The sequence below is a fragment of the Rhipicephalus sanguineus genome, chromosome 7 (assembly GCF_013339695.2).
Source record: "Rhipicephalus sanguineus isolate Rsan-2018 chromosome 7, BIME_Rsan_1.4, whole genome shotgun sequence".
In the NCBI taxonomy this organism is placed as follows: domain Eukaryota; kingdom Metazoa; phylum Arthropoda; class Arachnida; order Ixodida; family Ixodidae; genus Rhipicephalus; species Rhipicephalus sanguineus.
In genome coordinates, this window is record NC_051182.1 from 107,358,086 (window position 1) to 107,378,974 (window position 20,889).

General features: G+C 49.1%; 1 protein-coding gene across 1 annotated transcript; it reads left to right on the forward strand.

Annotated features, from left to right (window-relative positions):
* Positions 1-24: 24 nt before the first annotated feature.
* LOC119398909 (neprilysin-1) lies at positions 25-16,863 on the forward strand. The gene is made up of 9 exons (XM_037665723.1): positions 25-74; positions 2,550-2,736; positions 3,382-3,587; positions 5,209-5,399; positions 10,119-10,344; positions 10,990-11,376; positions 11,606-11,927; positions 15,656-15,889; positions 16,483-16,863. The coding sequence occupies exons 1-9, from the start codon at positions 25-27 to the stop codon at positions 16,861-16,863; spliced, it is 2,184 nt and encodes a 727-aa protein (XP_037521651.1).
* The last annotated feature ends 4,026 nt before the right edge of the window (positions 16,864-20,889 follow it).

Below are 20,889 nucleotides of genomic sequence, written 5' to 3' on the forward strand. Positions count from 1 at the left end.
TCATCCGCGGCCAGCCTTACCCGAATGCCGAGGTTGGAGCTGGCCAAGGCTCACTCCCAAAGCTCGGGGGTGTGGTAAGCGCATAGGTCGACTCACTAAGACTCAGATTCAGCCGTGAATCTTAGTCTGAGGGAGTATGGGTGAGCAACGTTCTGGTGAGTTTGAGTCCGAGTGACACTGGCTGAGAAAAATTTTGTTGAGTCTGAGAATGAGTGAGTCTGGTTGAGGTGTGAGTCAGAGTCCGAGTGAGCCCTAAGCGGCAAAATATTTCTTGAGTGAGTTTTAGTGATCTCCACCTTTTTTTGCCGACCTGTGGGGCTATCTACTCAACATCGCCATTATGTCGCCAGTCTTATGCCGGCTCACATTTAAATTCACGTCTACGCACACTTACCTTAATGCACTAGCTTTCATACGCCAGGGGGGTGCGTGCATTGACCCACACCCCCACCCCGCAAACTCTTACACAGGAACTCGTTGATAAAGACATCTCACGTGAGTCATGTCTTTCAATAAATATGTCCTTACTAGTCGCAACCACTGACGACTCGTATCTGAAAGTTTCAGATCAAAAGGCGCCACGTAGAGCACCGATTATTAGAGATAGTTTTGTTAAAGAGCGTTGACACCATGGTCGAAAAAGCTAATTACAACCTAAAGGACTCATGAGTCGATTCTCTCACACACAGATCACGATGAGCCTTAGCCAATTGTCGACGTTGGAGCTGGCCAAGGCTCGCTGTCAAAGTTCGTGGGTGTGGTAAGGGCATAACTAGGCAAACTCACTCAAGAGTCGACTCGCTCAGACTCAGATTGAGCTGTGAGTATGAGTCTGAGTGAGTCCGTGTGAGTAGAAATCTTGGAGGAGGCTAGAGTTTTGCCTTCAAGAGTAGAACGTTATAGCGTAATCGGGCCCCGTGCGCATCGCCTTCAACCGTGCCGAAAGAAGCGAAACATTTGTGCACGTAACATTGGCAGTTTGCAACTATCCTAGAATGCCTACTGCAAGTACAGTTCTGAAGTGCTTACTACGCCATAATGCTTCCTTTTTCAAATTGTCCTGCGAAACGAGCTCTTTAACGATATCGCGTTAATATTTTGGTGAGTTTGACTTGGAGTCTTAGAGACTTATAGTCCGGTTGGGAAAATTTTAGGGGCGTAGCTCCTCTTAGTCTAACCTTGTCACGTCTCCGTTGTCCGGCGTAAACGGCAGTATCTCCCGTATATTGCAATAGATGGCGCTGTCTCATAGAAGTACATACAAACTGCATTTCAGGGAGATATTCTAGATGGCCCTGTACACAATCTGTGTCGTCATCACCATTTATCATCTCATTTCCTAGATGGCGTTGGTCCAATAGAATTGTGTGCAATATGGCGCTTGTATGAATCGACACTAGATGGCGCTAGAAGTGCCGCTGCTCTCCGATTGGCTGCTGCGCGGGCTGCGCGGGGATGCGCGGGGAGCGGGCGCCTCTCATTCTCCCGGAACGTCGCGGTACGTGTCGGATCGTTGGTGGAGCATGGACGATGCGCAGCGGCGGGCGCTCGCTTTGCGGCAGCCAGGCGGATCCCGATCCGGTGCGCGCCAAGGACGCCGCTGCGAAACGGGCTCAACGAGAAGCGAATCCCAAGACCATGATTGCAGGAGCTTCGCCCAAGCTCTTCATCATTCACCCGTGGATATGCTGTAATTTTTTTAGAGAGTCTGGGTCCAAGTGTGTCCGGTTGAGAAAAATCTGGTGTGTCTGTCACCCAGTGAGCCCTAAGCGAAAATATATATCTTGGGTGAGTCTGAGTGAGCTCCAAATTTTTGGTGCGAAGCACCTAATGCCTTTGGGCTGTCGGTGTCTCCTGTCGTCGTAGCCCGTCACGGTTTCTGCTGTCATCACCCATGGTACAGTGGCTACCACTGTACCCACGGTAAAGCAAGCGGCAAATAAGACGGCGCGTTCGCTCAGTAAAAGCTTACGAGAACGCGCGCTCATCCGCGAGAGACAACGCCACGTGCGCTTCTTATCTTATATCTCGCATAGCTATCGCATAAACGAAGGTTTAAAGTTTCATTGTTATAGGAATGTTCAGTTAGCATACTTGCAGGATTTTGACGTGTAGTTCGGGATTTGGAAAAGGGGGTCATTTTTACGTATTCATTTTACATTTGCTAAGGAAATGCTGGAATGAAAACTTCAGGTGCGCATCTTTCGGTCTAACCTGGGGGCGCTTATAGATTGCACGCTGCTGGAAAATTGGAAGATATGTGAAATGCCATAGGTTTCCTTCGCAGTCCTTCCAGCTTTTATCAAAAAGCCGAATCTGGTTCGTATTGTTTATTATGAAACTCATTATCAACAATACGAATTGTTTATAATGAAAGAGCAGTGTGTGATAGCAACGCCCTCACGTAGCAAAATCCGTCGAAACGGTCAACAGATGAGAAGGAGAAGAAGAGCCTGGCTGTATGGTTGGCGTTCTTGATAAGCTGGGACGATTATTGCCAAAAAAGACGTCATGGTGCATAGAAAATCACCCCGTGGCTCTCGCGCCAGTTCAACGGCTCCGCGAAATAGCACGCCGAAGAAGCAACGGGAGCTGGCTGGGCAGCAGGGGCCCCTCCACGAGCGTCCCGGAGCCGAGCGCAGCACTTCAAAAAGTCCCGCGGACGGCGACTCCAGCCATGCACCCAGGCGTAGCGACTCCATTGGCAGCTCGTTGCTGGCTCACATGCAGAACCTGGTGAGTGCATTTCCTGTTTTCAAAATTTTGCATGCCAAAGTGTGTATAGGTGTACCCCCACCCCTAAACGGTGGGTTAACGGTGTCCTCGCCTACCGTGTTCGCTTGCACGCTGACAAAGCAGTATACTGCATTTTTTGCGTATTTCTAGCTACTATTCGCTAATCCATAGCTTGTGCTTAATAGATCATGAGTATAATGCCGGTGAGTGTTGATATATGCCGCCAAGTGGCTGCTATTCGATAGTGTTTGCTGCCGTTCGCTAAGCGTAAGTTCGAATTCTGTCTAGCATCTTAGACAGTGTGCACTGATAGCTGAGAAAGTGGCATCGAACCCAAGTCGTCCAACTCCGAGTAATATAAGGCGTCTGGGTGAGGTTTGTGCGACGAGAAGTCATCTCACGCAAACAAGAAAACAAATTAATTTTTCAATCCTTTCGTGTTTTTCACTGGGAAAAACTCAACTTAGCTTACATTAGGCGGGTACGAAAGCTTGCACTTGTGAGTAGACGACGATACCGGTTAAATACAAGTGCTCCACTCAGCCGCCATCTTGTATGAATAGCCAAAATTTTGTCTGTGTCTCAAAATTCATTGGATCTGCCGGAACTCTTTAAAACCGCGTTGCCCGCTGACGCTATCAACAGGCCTTGCGCAGCCAGGATGACCGGCATCGCTCCAGCGTTTCGTCCTGGCGACATGCGGCGGTGGCCTTCCGGTCGTGGGCCCGCAGCATGGCACCCCTCTGGGTGGCGCTGGTCGCCGCCTTCGTGCTCGTCGCCTTCTTCTTGGGCTCATCGATTACACGCAAGGTAGACCCGGAGGCCCTCCTGGATAATGGCTGCACGTCCAGGCGAGTCCATAAACCACGTTGTTCTGGGGAACCAAGGGTGCTATTATGGATGTCAAATTCTGTAGTAATAGCACGTTTAACCAATCAGAGACCGAAGCAGCTCTTTTGGACAATCAGAATATCCAGGACAGCAAATTCGACAAAATTGCGGTATTCGTCAGTCCAGCATAGCACCCGAGTGCAGAAACTTCGCATGCCGACAGCAGTGTCGAAGCTCGCTGACATACCCGCTGTGGTCAGTGAGCGGCTGAGGCGTCGCGTTGCTAAGCTCGAGAATTCAGGTTCGACTCCCAGTCGTGGCGGTCATATTTCATTGGAGGAGCAGTGGAAGTACACCCTAGTACTCATATTTCAGTTTCCAATGAAGAACTATGGTGTAGTGACGCCATCTATAAATGTGCACGCTCTCTGAGAGTGCGCTTTAGTGTCGCGCATAGTCAACAGATGTCGTATGTAACGGCATACGTGATGGCATTCAGCCAATCACGTGTGCACGCGTGTCCGTTATGTGTGTTTCAAATAAACGGCCGCTGGCCGGCTCAGTCGTTCTCGGGCTTCCGCGGGCTCCGGAGTCACACTTATGCTGCTCGTGTCGCGGGCCGTGCCGGCGCACGTCGCGTCTCGCGCCCAGTCGTCGGACCCTCGCCGTCGGACACCGCCCGCCGACACAACAAGAACACCAGGTGGTCCAAGTTGATTGGAGAGCCCACCACTAGCTAGTTCATGCTCCATAATCATATCTTCGCTTTGGCATAGCGTTCTGTGACTTTTTCACGATATACTATGATTTCAGAAGCGTGAATGGCGTATGTGCCCAGCAACTTACGGCCAATACCGATGCTGGACATATCACTAGTGAAGCCAGTCAACCAATGACACCTCACGAAACGAAGGTTTTCTGAATTCTGTCCATGATCTGTAGGGTCACCAACACAATGTTTCATGCTTGTTGCGCTGTTTTGATATTGCTAGATTCGGAGTCATACTCTAGAAATGCGGGCATAGCTGTAAAAAAACACTTTGATAAGCTGGAGATCGTTTTCACTTGCATTTAATTCAGCAAATCATCAACATCACCCTGACTATCCCAAGTGCAAGGCCAAGGCCACTGCCATGTTTCTCCAATCAGTTCGCTCCTGTGTTTGCTGCGGCCACATTATACCCTCAAACATCTCAATCTCATCTGCTGACCGAACTTCCTACCTCCCCCGCGCACGCTTGCCTTCTCTTTGAATCCAGTCGGCTCCTCTCAGCGAACAGCCTTCATCTTGCCTTTGCACTACATGCCCTCCCTGCCCATGCCCATTCTTTGTTCTTGATTTCGAATAAGATGCTCTTAATACACATTTGTTCCGTGAGACACTCTGCTCACTTCTTGTTAGCAGATCAATCGCTCATTATATTTAGCGCATTATGTTGCAACTAAACTAATATTTCGCAGTTGTTTTTCTTTCTTATACAAATACACTTTCGGCGAGCAGAAATAAGCGTACAAGATGTGCACTTCTATTTGGAATTACAGGTTTAGAAGTACTACGTAGAATTCTCCTTCATATACTGCTTCTTCTGATTACCTTAAACATTTGCCTCACCACACTCTTGGTACACCCCCTCCATGCAGAGGCTGCATGGAGCACTTGGAGCGCCTGTCCAGAGAGCTGAACACCAGCATCGACCCGTGCTGGGACCCGGTGGCCTACGTGTGCGGCAATGTGCGCTGGTACAGCGATCTTGTATCGGACGCGGTCACCGACATGCTAACGCGCTGGTCCCGGCACGGTGCTACCTTCCTCGAGCAGCATCGATTGTCACGTGGGTGTCCCGCAGCCAGCAGCTCCACGATTGTATATCTCCTACCCCTCTCGCGATTTGTGGATGCTATCTTGGATTGTCTTATCCGTGGTACGAGCAATGGATGGTACTCTTGTTTACCTTCCAAGCGCTTCCGGTCGATCACTTACTTCTGCTTTTCTGAATAATTAGAAAAGCTAGTGTAAACGCTAAAACTGATAAGAAATCGACGGCTCTGGTTCAAGCTAAAAGTTATATTGGATACATGTCATACCGAATCAAAAGTTTACTTAAAACAGCGGCCATTGAACTGCAGGATAATTAATGAAAATCAATTGAATGAGTTCGTTGAAAGTGACGGTCTTCTTCTGAGCAGCTAGGGTCGATGCAGCACCTGGACGAACAGACCTCAACGACGCGCTTTTTATACGTGGCCTTTGAAATACGCGTCGGTCGATGGTGCAACGAAACACAATGTTAACTCAACGAATGCACTAGGTCACATGAGTGCTCACGCGCGAGTTCCACTACCACACACCTAAGTCGACGTTTAGGGGCGATTGTAATTATTTTTTGGTCGCCTACACTCAGCACACTTTAGCATAGGCTAATATCGCCTAGTTTTGGCTAAATGATAGTCAATGAGTGTTATACCACGGTTTATGTTGGCTGAATATATATACCCAGTTCAAAAACCGCTTCACCGCACACACCAAATCCACGAAGTGTGCTTGGAGTGCTCTGGTGTGTTTTGGTGTTGACACCAGACGATACTGACGTGTTCTGTAGGGGACACCAGCCTTGTGTGGAGTGTTCTGGAGGGACAGCCCGGTGTGGTGTGTTCTGGTGGGCCCATCAGCATGCTGTGGTGTTTTCTGGCGGGCCCATAAGTCTCGTGTGTTGTGTCCTGGTGGGCCCACCAGACTGGTATGTTGTCTTCTATTGGTCTACCAGCCTGATGTGGTGTGTTCTGGTGGGCCACCAGCCTTGTGGTGCTGTGTTATGGTGCGCGAACTACGTCCTCATGTGGCACGACAGCAAGCGCAGGCAGGTCATTTTCAGCACATGAAAGAACAGAAGACAGCCCTGCAGTTTACAGTGAACACGAAGTCTGTACACAATGTGCAACTGTTGACCAACAAAAGGCACACACAGCCAAACAGCAGTGTCGATACTTTCTTTCAGTATGCATATTTGGCTACCCTAATACAAAGTTTTTCTACTGCCAACTGATACTAGAAGATATCATATAAACCATTTTTAGGCAAATTTTCACGCATGCCCAACAAATAGAAATTACTTAAACGGCGTTGGCTTCATATTCTGTAATGTTGGCTAAATAATGCTGAATGGTGGAAAGTGCTCAGCAAGTACTGGCATTATACATCGCCACTGCTACCCATTCTTTACCTCCATACTCATATGTAACTCCTTATTTTCTTCTTTATTAAATTAGCCGTTTCTTGTATACCAACAGCTGTGAACATTAGCAACAGAATGCGTTGGCAGGCTAGTTGGTGGAAATCCATAGTGCTTATTTTAGCACGAAAAAACGACAACACAAGAAAGAAGACAGAGCACAGCGCTGTGTTCTGTCTCCTTTCTTGTGGTGTCGTTTTTTTTTGCACTAAAAATTGGGGGACGCCTAAGCTTCGCCTTTAAGAGTTGAACGCGATAGCGATATTCTGTTCCTAGTGCGCAGTTCGAAGACTACGAGTGTTTAACAGAATGCGCGCACTAAGGCGTGTGCCTTATGTAATGGGTAGCATGCTTTAAACCAGGAGCAATTATGCGCGAGAAACTTTTTCGAAGTTGCGATGCACCCATTACGTGGTCTTAAGGAAATACGCGCAGTAATGTCGGTGCCTTTTGTAATGGGTGGCTGTCTTTAAACCACGAAGTCGTTATGATATTGACATGGTGTGACGCCCGATGGCAATGTACACTTGTACCACGCAATATTACTGCGATATTACATCTCGTACTGTGACACCTGTATACAGGACGCGTATTTTTGGGAAGCATGAAAGTTACTTTCAAGCAGAGGCGTGGCTGTGTGGTAGAACACCTGCTTGCCACGCAGACGGCCTGGGTTCGATTCTCACTCGGACCCAACATTTTTATTATTTATTTTATTTGCAGCTTTTTCCATTTTTCGCTCACGGACAAGATGATGATTTTTCGCTCACAACCAACGGCCCCGACGCCGACGGCGGAATTTCTGCGATACGAGCTCTTTAACGCTATCGCGTTAAAATGAGCACTATGGAAACATTAGCAAACTTGCCGTCCTTGAAGATAGACTACACCTAGCCTGTAAACTCCCGTATAGCTGGCAGATTGCAGACTTATTTAACAAGGACCAAATCATTCGGGTTAAAATAATCTGCGGTTACAAACAATGTCGTTTAGGTAAACTCGGTTTACTGAAAAATAATGATGCCATAACAAGCTTAGCAAGGCTAGAGAAAAAGTTGCTTATAATAAAATAAAAACTTCCTTAAAATCTACGCCAGCCTGAAATGTCGCACTTTACATCGCTTGAGCTACTTTTCCAGGTTTGGTTTCGTTCTCGTCAGCTTTTCGTTGGTGTTCTTTATGCTGACCTCAAAAAAACATGGCTGATTCCTCCATCATAGGAATCGGTATAACACGAATGTGAACCGTGTCTTCGCAGAAGTAGTTGATCGTTTACTGATATATGTCAGGTTGTACAATGTCTATTGGTGTTTGGCAGCCATAGCACCGTTTGACATGGATGCACCAACGTTGACTCCTAATGGCACATCATCCCGACGGCTGTCGCCCATGATGACGACTTAACAGTTGTGGTAGCTGAAGTTGTTAACATATACCTGGACACAGCATATCGTGAATCCCGCGCATAGGTGCATCAGCCAGCACATAATAAACAATGGTACTCGGTATGCACTCCTTCAAAGGGTCGTCACTTGAGGAGAGAAGCGGCGAAGTGTGCGCTCCCGTGTAACAGGGTGACCTACGCCTGTGCTCATGCATACACTACCACTTCAGCAACACGGGAGGCAGAGGTTCTTAGCTTAAACTGCGAACGCGCGAAACTTCCCACTGACGTCTATCTCCCTCCACCAAGGCGCGATATTCGCATGTCGACATCGTTGCCTTTATGCGGCGCTTGCTGCAGCAGTTTTATTAGTCGGTGCCACACTCGAACCAATATGCAGCGGAGAAGCACTGTTGGTGCATGTAGAAGCCGCACTACTTTGACAACGAACCGTCACACGCTAACACGAAGCGAAAAGCAAAGAACGTAATTGCGTCTGGGGCATCTCCTTGATGCTAGCGTGGCCAGCGTTCCTCGCTGGCACCGAGACGCCCTATCTAAGTCTTCACCGAATCACTCCCTATCAGTGCTAGTTAGTGTCAATGCGCAGTACTTACACTTCACTGCTCCCAGATGGCGGCACCGCCCCGCCCCGAAACGAAGAGCACCGTGCGAGAGAGAATGTGTGCGAGATATAAGGCGCGTTTGTGGTCTCGTGCGTGTGCGTTGGTACGCTAGCACGAAGCGAAACGCAAATAACAAAGGTGTCTAGGGCAACTCCTCGATGCTAGCGCGGCCAGCGTTCCTCGCTGGCATCGAGACGCCCTAACTGCGTCGTCGCCGAATCGCTTCCTATCAGTGCCCGTTAGTGTCATGACGCAGTACTTCACTTCACTGCTCCCAGACGGCGGCACCAACCCGCCACAAACAGCACCGTGCCAGAGAGAATGTATGAGAGGTGTAAGGCGCGTATGTAAGGTCTCGTGTATATGCGTCGCAGCGTAGTGGGTAGACCGCCGGGCGCCTATCATCGCGGATCGAGAGGTCCTGGGTTCGATTTTCGGTGATGGACCGTTCTCTTCCAGTTCTTTTTTTCTTTGTCATCCGTTAGCTTGCATTTTACCAACGTCATATCTTTGACGTAAATGCATCAGTGAAGTCTTGGTGGACCTTGGCATAAAACAATTTCGTGTTAAAAATTCGAGGTGATCCTGATCCTTGACTCAGGTGTCTGATCGTGGCATTGCCACGTCGGCAATCGCCCGATTGCCACTACCAGACACTTTGTCGTGTAACCTGGTGCATTCGGTGGGTTAAGCTTGTTTCGATCGCACTACCGAAGTAGATCTCAGAGGCCATGTAGAAAGAAACGCGTGGTTGAGATCTGCTCCTTCAGGTGCCGCAACGATTCCAGCTGCCTACAAGAAATCCGTGTGTTCTTTCAATGAACTAATACAATTAATTCGGATTATCTATTCCGACAGTTAATTGGCTTTTCAGTGTATTGATGCTGCAATATCACATGTATCCAAGCCGCGTTGCGACAGAGCTGAAATGGTAGAGCCCCGTGTACTTAAATTTAGGTGCACGTTAAAGAACACCAGATGGTTGACATTCCCCGAGCCCTCCACTAAGGTGGCCCTCGTAAATGCATGGTGGTTTTGGGACGCAAAATCTCAACAATTGTAATTATAATCATATTTGCCGTTTATAACTCTTACCTTGTAACAGAACCATCGATTTCGTAGCAGTGCTATTTTAAAGAAGATTTTCTCTGAATATTCGAAAAACTGGAAGTAAGGGCTCGACCGGATGTGCTTGCAAGAGAAACAATAGCGTCACCCGGTGATCGTGACACTAATAAGTTGTCCAGAGGAAGAATCCTTCTCTATAATATGCTTCGCGTTAGAGAGAAACTACTCTTCTCCCTTCTGCAGCCGTGTCGGCGCTGTACAAGTCTTGCATGGCACGGGACAGCGACACCGAGAGGCGCCTCAGAGAGATCCTGCAATTCCTTAGGGATCGAGGACTACCATGGCCCCGCAGGTCCACAGACTCAAGCTCCGCCAGGCACGCTCTTGATGTGGTCCTCGACCTTATCATCAACTGGGGCGTCAGTTTCATGCTGGAGATAAGCCTCAAGCAACTTCCAGGAGACACAAGGCACGTTCCACCCGTCCTACCTCGAATGGAGGATCAGGGAGAGATGACAGAGTCGTAGTAGCGCCCCGTTTTAAACGTGCTGACTTTAGCCAGCTGTTCTTAACTGCTTCAAAATATCTGTACTAAATAAAGCTATTGCTCATGGCTCATTCTTCTCTCGTTTCACCTTCTGTACCACTGCTATAATAATTTAAGACAGTCTCTCTTCTTTTCAGACACTCATTTTTTTTTCCTTTGAATGTAGGTTGGAAACGTTGACTAGTTGGTACTGTTGCTTAAAGTACAGCGTGACAAAAGAGCACACGGAGTAATTCGCAGGATGAACGTGTGTCCTGTGGTTTACTCTCTGCGTTTGTTGTTCTTGTTACCCCACCATATAACAATTCATAACTAGCTCGGCGCTGAGCGTCCTCGACTTCGTTGGTTTATGCTGTGGGCTATATGGCTGTTGTACGCACAACTCTGCTACGCGTGCCAAAGAACTCCATTACGCTACGACGGGCGGGCCCAACGGCGCCCGGCTTCTCGCCTCCTATCCTTTCGCCCTCACGTGTGGTGGCAACGGCAGGATTTTAGTCACACCGGCGGGGGTTATCCCAGGTTTGCGACCTTCTTCCTTCACGGGGACTCGAACGTCTTGTGCAGGTACAGCCTGTGCATGAGCTACAATCACATCACTCTCTGGCGCGCCTCTTGGTACAACTATTCGAAAGTGGATGGCCAGCGGCTCAAGTACGTGCAGGCCATGTACCACCTGTACGGGGCCGGTGACACTCCGCTGGCCCATATGCGTGACCTCGTGGCTGACGAAGAAAAGTTTCTCCGCATCGCCAATGAGGCCATTGCCAGCGCAAACCACGTCGTCATGAAGCTGCGGGTGGTTCACCTGGACCTGCTTACGCCGAACGTAAGCAGCGACCGTTGGCTGGAGTACCTCAACAAGCACCTCCGCCCACACCGCTTGCTGCCCAACGACAATCTGCTGGTCGTCGACAAGGTCGTCACCACGACGGCGAACAGAATGTTGGAAAGGTATTTATTTTATAGTACCTGCAAAACATCACAAAAGCGAGGCGCACACATAGGAAAACGAAAAAAAAAAACAAATTTGCAAAGATTGCAGTAAGTCGCGCAAGGCTGCATCTCAAAGCAGATATGTATCTGTTAAACGGTGTCTGAACGTGCGTAACTGTATTATACTGCCTCACCGCACGACCTATCCTCAGACCATATGTCCCCCTATTCTCTCGTTGCATTCAAGCTTCAGCAATGCGGACATTCTGGAGCAAGTGGCCTGGAGCTTCATCGACAAGTACTCGTTCGCCAATTCGTACGCGGCAGCCGTGGTCACGTTCGGGGACGAGGAGTCCGTGGCTTTATTCAGACCCAGCATGTGTTACGTGTTTACCGAGAGCCGCTTCCGGAGGTGGCTTTTCCTCGAGAGGACCGCGGCGCTCGGCGGCTCGCTTTTCCTGGGCAATCTAAGCGGCATCTTCGAAGACGTGCGCAACGCCACCCAGCGGCTGCTCTCTGACGCGGCCCCGTGGATCGACCTACCAGCGCGAGCCGAGGCGGCATCCATAGTACGTCTGACGAAATTCCAACCTTCCAGGTTCGGCCGCCATAGTAGCCTGGAGAGAATGCCACGCCCGTTTCACTCACCATTCGATGGTTGGACCCAGGTAACTGGGTTGCTTAGTCATTTTTAATCATTCACGGTGAACGAATTCAGGAGGTCACCATATGGTAGTGAATGAATCTCATATTATTACAGCATCGAATAGCCAAGGTTCGCAGACACCTCCCCCCCTCCTTGGCAAACACTAGCATATATATTAGCCATCATTTGGCCAACACTGGCCATCATTAGGAATTGCTGTTCTATATACTCAGCCGGCATTGGCCAGCAGTATAAGCATCGTCTCGCCAAATTACCCAACACCAAGTAACATTAGTTAGTGCTAACTATAGTGTTTCTAATATGCGAGTAAACAGCGTTTCTAACATGCAAGCCAGTACATCACAGTTCACAAAGCGCGGGTGGATAAGCTGAGGTATGCTTCCTCGTACGAAACATCTACAGTCACTGATAGAATGAAGACGCCGATATTCGAAAGCCCATTATTACATCTCACGGCAGGAACAAATATCACGCGAGACAGCTTTGTCGTAGCGCTTTTAACAAGGCAACAGCGCCCACAAAAGGATGCGCGCGCATAATCGACGCACACAACAGCAAAGGGTAGATAATCATCGCAGGCACGTTTCACGCAGTTACAATACTCCCCGCCAAACAAAATCACAGTCGGCCGTACATCAGACGATCTGGTAGACACGTCATCCGAGTGCTACGTCTAAACACAGGAGGAGCGGGCGGCTGCTGCGGTGACGACACTGCTGATTGTAATGAGCAACTGCCCCCTTCCAAGATATCACTGGCATGTGGCAAAGATATTTCATTGCAGTACTTGCGCGAAAATAAACGGGGACGAAGAAAGGAGTACACACGGACAAGCGCAAAGATATTTCATCACCACAGCCTTCCGAATACTTCTCGTGTTTCAAAAGAAGTATACAACGTAGGTGATCGGCATGCACAAAGCCCGTTTGTTTGTCAACGTACAACAGCTACTTTACCGGAGATTTCACGCTCACAGTCTTTCCAGGCCTTCATTTCACACGTTCACCACGAACAGTAGGCACAAGTAGACGATCGCAAACAGAACATGCTCTACGCTTGCCCCTACGCTCACTTGCGCTGCGCACATTCCTCTCGGGCTTAGCATTGATTAGCATTGATCGTAGCTTCCATGTCTGGTTAGCACAGACGCAGTCCTTGTGCGCAACTCTCTCTTGAAGAACAACTCTTCTGGTGTTTACCAGTGAATGGTTGCGGCGTAGTTCTGTACGCGAAAAGGAAGTTATAAACTCTGTGTTGAAGGATCTGGAACTTTAGCTCCATTCATTCTCTACACTCTAAGGCAAGAGGGTGTTAAAAGGGTGTGTAGTTCGTCCCTTTGGGGACTAATGGGGCTGAAGTTCGTCCCTTTGGGGACTAATGGGGCTGCCACAATCATTAATCCCTTAGGGACTGACCCGACCGGGTCTGACCGTTAGTCCCCAAGCAGCTAACTGTTAGTCACCACAGATCACATCAATGGACTAACATTTAGTCCTCACATTTACACCTTACCGGGCAACCGTTAGCCCCCGCAATTGCACCTCGCCGGACGAACGGTCGGTCCACTCAAATGCTCCATTCGGGTAAACTTTTTACCCGCAGTTCAAATGATCCGTTAATCCCCAGGGCCTATTTTCTGCAGTTACTATCCGCAAGACTTAATACTTTTTTCGCGTGTTTTCTTTCCGCGGTGAGCAACAAATGGCGCGGAAAAGACACGCGAAAAAAAATATTTCGTCATGCGTGTATCACTGCTTTTTGAGTCAATGCGACAACGAAAACCAAAGTGAGACAATGAAATGCTTTATTTTTCTCTATACATATGAAGTTTCTGCTTTCTTTCAGTCAATTCAATGTAAAATGTTCAGGTTCAGCCGCGTTGTCATATCTCGTACGGTCCTTTTTGTGAAGCTGCTCCAACGGGAGCGATAGACAGGCACTGCGGCGCCAGCGCACACAGCATTCTGTACGTTGTGGACAACGCCTTCATCCTGCAAAGCACAAAAAGATACAAAAAGATCGGAAATAGTTAATCACAAGTGACTGAGAGGATGAAGACGCACGCACATGGCAAATATATGCAAGGTGAAGTAAAAACAAACGTATAAATTATGGCATGCCTATAATTTCACCGTGATGCCATACATCATCAAAAACGCATTTCGAGCCACATGGCGCAACAGGTCAAGTGCGGCAGCCGCAGCCGTCACGCCGAGGTGCCGCCCACCACCATGCCGCCAACGAGTCGCCGGGTTTTCTGCGAGCGGCGTCGTACAGCTCAAGCAAGCCCGTCAGCTGCCGCTGCCGTCAGAGGTGCAAAGATCAGCATTGCTAATCTTTGCACCTGATTTGCGCGCACTGCAGACGCGGCAGTTTGACTGAAAATTGGCTCAGCGGTGGACTCGCGCCGCTGATATGGTCCCTAGTCTCGTGACAGGCCAGCGCCACGTGACTAGGGACCATACCTTCCTTCAAATTTGTTGTTATGGCTTTACGATTGCCACACGGCTCTCCCTCCCAGCATGGAGGGAAGAAAAAGACTAGTAGCAGGGAGCGCAACGAGATTCCGTGTGCCTCGGCAAGGCAACTTCCTCTGACGCCGCCCCTTCTGCTCTGCGGGTCCCAGTGCGTGATGCCATAGACTTTCCTACAATATATTTACTAGAGGGAACTCGGGCGCTGCGATCGTTCAGCCACCATGGAAACGATGGGTGTTGTATGGATTTGCCTAATCTTCGTGCTTGTGGCTTCGAACGCGCTTGTGGCTTCGTTTATTATTGTGTTTTGGCTTTTGTTTCGGTTATAAGAATGGATCATTGTGAACTTCGTGAGCCGATTTGAAATGGTGAACCTAAAAAGGTAAAGGTGGCGAAATGGAACTGCTGAACCTTTGCTGAATTTCGCCTTGCGACAAAGCGGCTGCAGGCCACACGGAGCCAAACGGAGCCGAAAAAAGGAAGTTCAGACAAGTACGTGTACTACGCATCATCGACGCATGGTTCTGAAGCACCATGCGCTGCAGCTATAGACACTAGCGCCAGATTTCCCTCTAGTGAATTATTAACTCTATGTGCGGTGCCACTCCAGTAGGTTTAGGCCCTCGCAGCACACCCACAGTCGCCCACAACAGTCGCAACCAAAGTGAGCCGACCAATAGTAGCGCTTGCCTATCACGTGACCAGGGCCTATATTTTATAACTAGGCTTCAAGATTGTCACACCACGCTCCCCCCCCCCCTTAGTTGTTCCTTTCCTGTATGCTTCTAGTATTCTTCCTTCGTTCATGCGAGTAACCACACTGTGAGATGGTGCCACCGCGTGTACACTCACGCCACTTATCGCAATGCAGCTTAGCTACGCCGACATTGGAGTGTCACCGCGTACAGGGGATGGTAGATTGCAGTTCAAGCGACAGTCATGCGGGGAATACAAGTTAAGGGACGTGAGACTGCCGAACTCATCCCCAATATATACCTACGCACTGTTGGAATAAGTATATGTTGTCATTCTGTATTTCTTTGTCCTGGTTCGGAGAATATAGACGGCACTTGGTCAGTGGTGTCGGTCCGTCTCAAGTTTCTATAAACACGCATAGAGCCCCTTAATTGCGGCGCCCAAACTCACCGCGCAGGCTGCCGAAATGCACCGTCGCAAGTTCCCGGGCTGGCCCCTGAACGACACCATGCTGCACCGTCACGGCGCGTACTCGCTCCCCGCGGAGTACGAGTACTGGTGGAACACGCTGTTCCTGAACCCAGCCTTGGCGGCGCCACCCATGTTCTATATGGGCGCACCGCCTTCAATCAACTACGGGGGATACGGCGCGGCCATCGCTAGGCAACTAGTCAGGGGCTTCGATCCGCAGGCGAGTGCCATGCAGTTGTACATCGATACGATTAGAAATCACGTACTATTTAGCCAGAAAAATCCAAACATAGTTATGATGTTGTTTTGTTCATGAGGCAGTCCAGTATCTTATGTCGGGTTCAGGAAACCCGCAGAAAACGCGACAAGCAAGCACAAAAGCCCCAGAGCCAAAGGCAGGCGCTATCTTTGCCTAAGCTGTCATCTGACAAACGCGACATTACAAAATATAATAAAATAACGTGACCTCATTAGGAACTGAACCGTTGCTGAAATGGTTGAGCCTCCTCAGCCAATACGGGAGTTACCTGGTTCAAACTCCGGTGACGTCGGGAAACCATTGACTTCTTCAAATCGGTAAACCAAACAAGGTGTTCGCATATGGAAAGGGAATGGGATAGAGATACAAACATGCAACAGCACCCGTCATACCACCGACGGCGGATGGAGTATTTTTCAGAAAGGGGCATTGAGCTTACGGGAAGTCTGATACCCAAAGCTGAGTATGGGAGGTCAAGCACGTGCCCCACCTTTTATGGCCGATCACGAAGGTCGACGCGTATCCTTACGCTCCACAACACCGCAATCTCGCAGACGGGCTCGTTCCTGGACACCAAGAGGGCCGTGAGAAGCTGGATGTCGAGGAAAACCCGCAAGGTGCTTGAGCACAAGGTCAGCTGCGCGGCCGGTAGATCCAGCGTGCTCATGCAGGTGGCCGCTGTCCAGGTTGCGTACCGGGCATTCCGAGAACAACATGCGGATGAACCCCGCCGCTACGTCGTCAGCAAGCATGTCTCGTTGACGCCGGACATGCTCTTCTTCGTGACGCTCTGTCGCAGCTTGTGCGGCATGGGCAAACTGTGCTCTAGGGTACTCAGAAATATGGCAGCGTTCGGCCGCGCCTTCTCTTGCAAGCACAACGCGCCCATGAATCCCACAAAGAAGTGCTCCTTCTTCGAGCAGGAGGGATCTTGACAAGAGGTCGCCAAATTTATTTTAGTGTACGCCGTTTCCTTTATGATACTGTCGTATCAAACCTTATGTAGGTACAGATTATATAAACGCGGTGCTTAATACGTTTATTTTCGCTGTTTCCGTGTCATTCTGCTGTAAAGTAATTCAAGAGGTGTCTCTGGACTTGTGCTATGCTCAGTGCCTCTTCACGACCGAGATGTGCTGTACGCGGTGCGGCTTGTATTCCTAGCTGTCTGTCATTTTCCATGCTCATTTCCTGTTTGTGCCCTTCTCTCTGCTGGATGTGTTCAACTTAACTATCTTGACTGCTGTTCTCGTGGGACAAACCAACGTGTCGTTGCAATTACAACTCTTGCGCACTTTTCGACGTCCTTGTATATATGCAATATATGGCTTGTACTCCCCGCATTTTGCTGATCATGTCTTAACGCGACAGCGCTAAAGAGCCCACGTCGCAGAAAATGCGGCGGCGTTGTCCGTCAGCGAGAAATCCCGATGGATCTAAAGACTGAAAATCGGGATTGAAGCCGCAATCGAACCCAGACGTTCTGCGGGGCAGTTCATTATGCTACTACTGAGCTACGCCTGTGCTTGAAACTGCTTCGGGAAAAAAACGCAATACAGGCGCTACGTCGGGGTAGGAGTCACGTTCACAGACGTAATATTGCATGTCGGAAGCGTAGAACCGCGCCAGGCGCCACGCCATGTGAACTGCATAATGAGGGAGCAAGATTTGGGAGGGCTGACACAAGCAACACGGCTCCGGATCAACATGCAATGCATTCAGAAATCTGGCAACTACTGACAACCTATGAGCCCTGATGTCTCATATTCAGAACATGAAGACTGCGGATTGCTGCGGACTATGCTTAAATGGTTTGGGAAGACCCATCCTTGTAAATAAGCCCTTGAGCATCTTAGAAACTATATGAAATTTACGATGCCTACCGAAAGAGTAGTTAGTGAGGAAAGTATTACGAGTTCGGTTGCTACTGCTGTCTTTTTCATTTTCCCCCATCTTGATTTCAATTCGCAGAGTTTTGGGAAAGACAATGACGAAAAAACAACTGCCTATACTGGCACAGATGAGGATACGCCAGGTTCTTCATATTCTTAGTCATTTTCATAGAACGCCAGGTCCGAAAGGGTTGAATTAGAAAGTTCTAGGAAGACTACAGCTCACGTTCGTTAAGCATTGATCAACCGCAAATGATGCAGTATCAGGAGAACCGTAGCCAGAAACTTATTCCGGGGGTAGGAAGGGGGATCCGGCTTGCATTATGCATGTTCGTGCGTGTATTTCTATAAATGTGCGCATGTACGCACGCGTACGAAATGTAAAAATTTCAGGGGGCTTGAACACCTCCCGCATGGGCGGCCTTTGATGTGCGGGAGTGTCAGAACGAAGTAAGACCGAAAGAAGAGCTACTTAGTACATATAGAAAATTCAAGCGCAAACTGTGATAGGGACAACAGAGGGAGGGAACGACACCAGCTCTTACTATCAATTGAAAGCTTTATTAAGCAAGATCGAACATAAATACCCAACTAGAGCACGTCACCCGCTGCACATGCGCACCGTTCCTAGGTGCAACACCAGGCACTATCACAGCGTATCTATATTAACGAACCCGTTCTCTTAAAGAGCGACACTTCCGTGTTCGAAATAGGTAATGACGGGCGACTGATACAAGTTGACCTCTTAATGTGAATGTGAAATGCCTGAGCAAGTGCTTCAAGTACATTCTTCAGCAGCTACCTAATCGATTGGCCATCTTTTGCGACTCGAAGTCAGCCTTACAAACACTGCGGTTTGCTTTACGGTACGGACTACACGAACAATCAGTGTATGAGATAAGGCACGAGTCGCACGACTACCACCAAGCGCTCGAGGAAGGACATCATATTATATTGCAATGGTTGCCGAGTCATGGCGGAATTGTCGGCAATGACCGCGCGTCTGAAGCTGCACGATCGGCTCATGACCAAGACCTGCGGACACCCATACCACTTTTGAGAACGGACGCCGCGCGGCGACTGCTATCACTTGCACGCCGTATCACGCTTCTACAATGCAATACACAGGGTTTTTCCAACGCGCGCCTACATTCAATTAACCCAAGTTTGCAACATCGTTTGTGATCCGGGCTCTCACGACGCGATGCAATGTTGCTGTGTCGCACGTTGTTGGGCGTGGCATCGGTATTCGTGTCTCATTGGAATGACCAGCAGTGCGGCATGCAACATTTGCGCCTGCGAGGAGACGCTTGAACACATTCTATGCCACTGCCCATCATACCAGGCTCAACGACGTAGTATGGAAACCAAACTCCGCCACCTGGATTCAAGACCACTGACAGAAAAGAAGATCCTGGGACCTTGGCCTGCGGTCTCGCATATGCGCAAGGCCACGAAAGCCCTCTTGTGCTTCTTGAGAACCACCAGACTTCACGTGTGCCTGCGAACTAACAGCGCGAGTTCGTGTTGTGTAGTTTCAAGCTAACTGTTCATCCATCTCTTTCTTGCTCTTCTTCTTTATTCTTTGCCCTTTTCTTTCTATTATTCCCCCTTCCCTCACCCCAAGTGTAGGGTAGCCAACCGAGCCAAAGCTTGGTTAACCTCTCTGCCTTTCCTCTTCGTTTCTCTCTCTCTCAGCAAGTTCCCGTGTGGTGCGATCACGGTGCTTAGAGTGACCTTATCAGAAAAGCGCGCTTCACGGGCACACTGCGCACAATGCGCAGCTAAATGCGTGAGTGTCGATATAGCCGTCGAAATTGAGGACTGCGGAAAGTGAGTGAAAATTAATGGGCGGCTAATAGATGCCTTGGTTCACATACACGTATAGAAAGCAACTTCATCACGTGGCGGAAAAAAGCGGCACAAGGAAATTATTGTGTAGCGATTGGTGTAGTTCCAAATCCTGCGCTAAATGCAGTTCCACTACTGTGAAACCTGATGATGTGCGTAGCAGTGGCACCCAGCGATTCCTGTTCCTAGAGTTCCCACTGTTCCGTTTAACAAACCGTCGATGATGTCAATGCTTGAGGTAAGCATGTAGGGTTTCCCCGGCACGAGTACAATCTTCTTAGGTAGACTCGCAAATTCGGTGTGCGACATACGCGCCACTTTTTTCTGCGCTTTATCGACTTCCTGCTTGTTACGGCAGTTGAGATACATGTCATCTGCAGCGAGTTCCGTCAGGTTGTTTCCCACTTCAGTTGTAGCGCCGGAGATCCGCCGCTGAGAGGAACAATCGCGCTTGGCTAGGCGGTGGCGCCCTCTCTTGTGCAACGCTGGTGTCAGCCGCATGTTTCCGAAGCGTTTTAACCGATTGTAAGTTTACTGTGATGACTTTTCGGTTATTTCTGTTAATTATATTACTTTAGACCTTGTTCGTTCATTTTAGCCTGGTTTTGAGTATTGCTAGCTTTGTTCAAGGCATGTATTGACCACTTGATTGTGAGCGTGATCACACCACATGAGAACTACAGATGGACGACAAGCCGGGCCACTAAAGTACTACGCACTTTAATCAAGCCGCGGCAGTTGCGCTAATGTAGTGAACAGCGCTATCAGAAATGGAGTTAAACGCTTACAGTCGGGAATGCAAAGACAGTTAACTGGTAGGCCCACTGGTTAAAAGGAAAAAAATGAAAGTCCAGCGTCATGTCTTGGAAGCATTACGTGGCCTTTCTGTGTGTCAAACTGAGAAGCGTGGCATGTCTGCTCTTTATTATATAAAAGGCTTGGTGCCCCTCCATATAAATAAAGCGATAGTTTACGCGCTAGCATCCAGTATACTGAAATGCTGTATCACGATTTGCGCCTTTTCTTCATAGCGCTAGAAAATACGAACCGACAATGTACAAAGAAAAAAAATTGCCGTGGTCGAACGCAGTTAAACCAAGTCGATAGCTCAGTTTGGCTCAGCAAGGATGCTGCTCGGCGCCGCCGCTGTTCTTGGTACGAACGCGCGAGGGCCGCTCGCGTCAACTGCGCGAAGGCGACGTGGACGATGTGGGCGCG